This window comes from Alosa sapidissima, chromosome 22 (assembly GCF_018492685.1).
Source record: "Alosa sapidissima isolate fAloSap1 chromosome 22, fAloSap1.pri, whole genome shotgun sequence".
NCBI classification, from domain to species: domain Eukaryota; kingdom Metazoa; phylum Chordata; class Actinopteri; order Clupeiformes; family Clupeidae; genus Alosa; species Alosa sapidissima.
The window spans coordinates 20211115-20216611 of NC_055978.1; the positions used below are offsets into that span (position 1 = coordinate 20211115).

A 5497-nucleotide genomic window follows, 5' to 3' on the forward strand; every position below is an offset into this window, starting at 1 on the left:
ATGTACCTGTCTTTAATTAGTCATACGTGTGTGTGTGTGTGTGTGTGTGTGTGTGTGTGTGTGTGTGTGTGTGTGTGTGTGTGTGTGTGTGTGTGTGTGTGGTGTGTGTGTGTGTTGGAGTCTACATGACTGCAGGCTCTCATGCAGTTGCTCTCAGCAGCTTGGTGATGTTCAGTTATTGTTAAAGCATCAAGAGGCTATAGAAACACACACAAACACACACACACACACACACACACACACACACTTTCTCTTACTTTTTTAGCATCCCCTCTCCCTCTCTCTCTCTCTCTCTCATTATATCTCTATCTCTCTTCTTACCCTCTCTCTTTCTCTGTCCCCTCTCTCCCTTTCTCTCCATCTTTCTTCTCTCTCTCTCTCTCTCTTGTCCTGAGTGGGAGGCTGAAGGAGAAAGATGGGGGCACCTGGCACCCTCTCACTGTGCCATCTGGAGGACAGCAAAGAGTTGGCACCGCCTCTGTCCTGACTCCTCTCTGCCAATCAACCAATGCCACAGCTCTACACACACACACACACACACACAGACACACACATGGTGGCATGAACACACAACTTGACACACACACACACACACACACACACACACACACACACACACACACACACACACACACACACACACACACATATAGACTCTTCTCCAAAGCCCTAAACCACTTTTGCTGCATCTTAAAAATGTATTACAGCTACTGTATCGCCACCATATCCTGTAAAACATAAAGCTCAGAGTGGGGTATTTCCCTCTGTGCCTCTAGCTCTGTCTCTCTCTGTGTGTGTGTGTGTGTGTGTGTGTGTGTGTGTGTGTGTGTGTGTGTGTGTGTTTGTGTATGTGCATTTGTGTAAGTATTTGTGTGTGCCTGCATATCTGATCTGTTCGTGTGTGTGTGTGTGTGTGTGTGTGTGTGTGTGTGTGTGTGTGTGTGTGTACAGTATATGTGTGCATGTGTGTATACACATATGTGTGTGTGTGGCACAGAGAAGACCTCCTGCGCCGTTCGGAGCGGGGAGGCGCATTAAGTGAGACAAATCAGATTTAAGTGTTCATAAAAGAGACATGCTGAGGAAACATGGAGCCTCCGGACTTGTGTGGAATATTCAAGAATATGCTCCACTCTTTTATTCATTACCCCACATCCAGTCTATTAGAGAGAGAGAGAGAGAGAGAGAGAGAGAGAGAGAGAGAGAGGAGAGAGAGAGAGAGAGAGAGAGAGAGAGAGAGAGAGAGAGAGAGAGAGAGATAGAAAGCAGCATATGTTTGCATACATTTGTGTCCTTTATATAGACTTAGTCTACCCAAGCATAGAGGAGGAAGTCTTAGATATGGATCAAACGTCTGTCTTTCTGGCATTAGTCCCCCTAAGCTGGGTTGCCATGGCAGGGGAGCGTTCTCACGGTGCACCCCTGGGTAAATATGACTTGTGTTTGACCTCGGCATTTTTTTACCATTTATTCCTTTCCAATTTGCTGAAATGCTTATAGACTTTTGAAATAAATCTAAATAAAATACAATGGAAGCCTTTCATTCTGACATCTTTGTACCTCTCTGCAGCAAACATATTCAGTTAGTCAAAAAATTCCTAGTTAGGTGATTATATCTCAGTGTTTCCCCTAGAATTTTTTCCAGCAGCGGTGCTATTACTTGGCGGGGGGGGGGGTTTGTTGCGCATTTTTTTTTTTTTTTTATATCATACCTTCGTGTTTCTTTTGTGGACATTTTCAGCTTTCTTTTACATTATTGGTTAAAAATGATAGAAGAAAAATTAAATGGCACAACCATTTAATGACCATTAATAATTAAAAGATTATTTACAATTTATTTAAATTTGTCTTAATGGCAAAGGCCACACCCAATCTGCGAGCACTTAATTTTTCTGGGCTTTGAATTGAATTGAATTGTGGGGGGGGCCATTAATGCTGACACGCATGCACGTAGCCAGATGCTCTCCTTGTAGTCTAATTCTCAGTCCCAAAACAACAAACCCACGTATAAAAAAGTAAATACTCACTTTTCTTCTACATCACTCCCACAGTTACCATACAACTCACTCACAATTAACTCGAAAAAGACCTAGGCTACTTGATTGAAGTGCGACCGTTCGTCTCACCGTCAAGAGAACGCTGAAGTTATGAGAACATGTCTTTCTGATAAGAGAATATAGGCTCCTATATGTCTAATGCCGTAAACGTAGAAAAGGTCTGTTTGTGATAGCCTATTATAGCTAAGTGGACAGAATTTAGGCTATACGTATATGCCAACATATGCTCATATTTCCTTTAACTATCAGACAGTTTAAACAGGCCTAGACTGTGTTCGCCTAGCTTTCCCATGCAAACATTACATATAGCCCTACGCTAACGTTACAAGTCTAGGCTACAATTAACGTTAAGACCATACACCTTGTAGCACATTGGTTTACTCTATTGCATTACTTACGTTTTAATAATTTGTCGTTGAATGTTGATGGAGGCTCATCTTTGGGAAATCAGCTCTCTGGATAAAATTGTCAGCCGGAGCAAGAGTTCTCAGAGTTGACGACACGGGGGGGTAAATCGAATCAGCAGAAAGAACCGCATCACAACAGTAGGCTAAATCGCAACAAACTTTTTTCCCCCCATGTTAAATTCATTTCGGTAATCATGAATTGGTTTCTTTTATTTGATGTAGGCTAGGAGAGGAGGATGCATGTTTCACATTAGTGTCAATGTGTCAAAGCAGGCTTTGGATCAGAGGAATTGCTCAAGCTTAACATATGGCATAGGCTACAAGCGAATTCACGGCATACAAACAGCTTCGTGATGAAATATAACTAATATCATTTTTTATTGTCACCAGGCCTATAAGTAGGCTATTTATTGTGTAACCTACAAGTGAACGTTGACACCATAGGCTACACTGTGGCGGAGCAAGACCCCATCAGTCGGATAGCTAAACAATGTAACCGTGTTCAGAACGTAGGCTAGCCATATGGGCTGCAGACTTGTCTTTGGGCTTGTAATCACCTGACACATCATGCCGCATATATGTCCTGAATAATGAGAGGCTAAGTGCGGATTTGATGCACTTAACTTACTCAAGACTTTCAGAAAACAATTTCGAGATGACGTTGGCCATTGTGCTTTTACAGTGTGTTAAGTGAATCTCGTGATATTATGTTGCAGCGGCGCTGAAAATCCAGCGGCGGCGCTGCGCCGCTGTTAAATACATTGTAGGGGAAACACTGTATCTGGTATGCTCAGTAGCCACATGATACAGATGTGGATCTCTTTACCTTTCGCTTGGTGTGGGTGGTTAGCAGAACTGTGATAAACACATGCAGTCATTTCCTGTGTATTAGCCGCATTTTGTATAAGCCGCAAGACAGTGTGCTATTCAAGTTAAAAGAAACAAAGCCATATTAATACCATATTACTGTAACTGCCCCCGTGTGTTAACCTCATAGCTGAAGAAATTCTGCAAAATCAATGTCTAAGCTGTGGCTAATAGTTGGGAAATTACGGTAGTGCAATGAAATGCAATTTTTCTTCAATCACTCCTATTGACTCCTACTTTGTGTGTGTGTGTGTGTGTGTGTGTGTGTGTGTGTGTGTACGTACAGATGGAGCATAGGCACCGTAAGAAGGAGACTCCGGTCCCGGCGAGCACGCATCACCTGTTTGTCCAGGTGAAGAGCTTGATGAGCTCCAACCTGGGTGAGGAGCTCGACGTCTTCTTGTACATCTACGACGGCCGTGAGAGCCGGGCCCTCAGGTGAGACCTCCACCAATCAGCTCTCAGAACACCTCTCCCTCACCTATCAGAGGGTGGTCAGGTCTTGCACTTACAATCGTGTGGCTCAAATATCAATACATGATTTACTGATTCATCTACATTCTAGAATACCTGTTAGAGATTGTTCAGGTGGAATAGTTCTATTATGGGATGTTTTTTGTAACACTGGTCACTGTCAACAGTAAAATAAACACAGTTAAACTCACAGGGAAGCTAAACCATGTGCGCAACTAAAGCGCACCTGCTTAAAAATAGTTTTAAAAGACTAATTGGTCTAATTTTTTTGGACATACGCGCCTCTATCATGTCAGGTGTAGCCAGTTGTATTGATTATAGTGGAAGCTAATTGTTGCGGCAGCTGCAATGCGAACGGAACACTCAGGGCCAGATGTACTAACGCTTTTGCGCCCATTTCAGGCGTATTTGTTTCGCAATGTGCATGTAAAATCATTGCGAGGTATGTACAAACAGGCCGCAATGATGTAAAAGCGCAAACTGCCTGTCGCGGGAGCTGAAAGTGGCAGATTGCGATTGTCATGTCATGTATATGCATTCATGGGAGGATCCAGGGGAAAGTGGGAGTTTAGCGTAAAAAGATCACTTAAACTTTCCTACTTGCTAGATTTGACCAATCTTCCATAGCCTACATGCACAAGTAGTTTGAGTAGAACTACTGATCTTCATTATCTCCCTGCTTGTTGACATCTTATCATGTATGGTATTATTTCATGATCGCTAAACGTTTGATTCTTTTTAATGTTGCCATCAGTTAACTTCATTCAACTGCGCTTAGGCGCTGCCATTCAGTTGTGGACGTTCGTAAATTGCGTTTATGGGCGGAGAAGGGCAGAGAAAGGCGCAGTTTACACTAAGGATTGAACGATTGATAAATACGACGGAAATTTGGGTCTGACAGCGCTCGCAATCTGCGGTGTGTCCATGGCGCTGATAACGCTACGTTCGCAAATGTACGTACATCTGGCCCTCAGTATGCTGTTGTTATTGTGTGTTTTTTGCTGGCTATACTAGTGGGTATTGCTATGTGGGTTTGACACTTTGGCACAGATACGGCCAGGTTGTGTTTACACTGCAGGAAGTGCGCAAGTCTTTTAAGTAGACACTATGTCATTTCGTGGAAAACAGAAAAAAGACAAAGAATGAAAAACGGAATGGAAAGAAAAGAAGCCGCAGTGCAATGGCCATCACTCGAGCGCAAGGCGTTGACGTTGCGAGGCTTTACTTCCTTCCTTTCAAATATGTCGGTCAAAGGCCAAGGGGGACTCATGTTCTTGTTTTTGTTTTTTTGTTTTTTTTTAATCAAAATGGTCCAGTTGAACACAACTTGCGGTGAGCAGCAGACTGATGGCTAGAAGATGCCTTTGCCTTGGTGTCAACTCTGTCAAGCATCGATGTGCACCCCTCTGTGCCCTTTCTTTGACAGGTTTGGTGCGGATTAACATTTGCACTGTCCTTTGATATCCCAAAAATTACCATGCATGAAACGTGTGTGTGTGCGTGTGTGTGTGTGTGAATGTAGCACTTTGAATAAAGTTGAAATGACGTTATCCTACAGACAGCAGAAAAAAAAGGGCCCTTAGGGATTCTGTCTGACCTTCAAAAATTGAGATCCGCTGCTGTCAAACCCTGGCGCACGACTTCCATGAAGGACTTCCGTCCATGCAAACAGCTCCTCTCCTCATCCCATCA

General features: G+C 43.2%; 1 protein-coding gene across 1 annotated transcript in view; it reads left to right on the forward strand.

Annotated features, from left to right (window-relative positions):
- Positions 1–5497, forward strand: part of dock4b (dedicator of cytokinesis 4b) — a 129927-nt gene that overhangs the window by 50644 nt on the left and 73786 nt on the right. Inside the window, 2 exon segments of the mRNA XM_042077856.1 lie at positions 3618–3769; positions 5232–5236. Of these exon segments, the coding sequence (XP_041933790.1) occupies positions 3618–3769; positions 5232–5236 (157 nt within the window).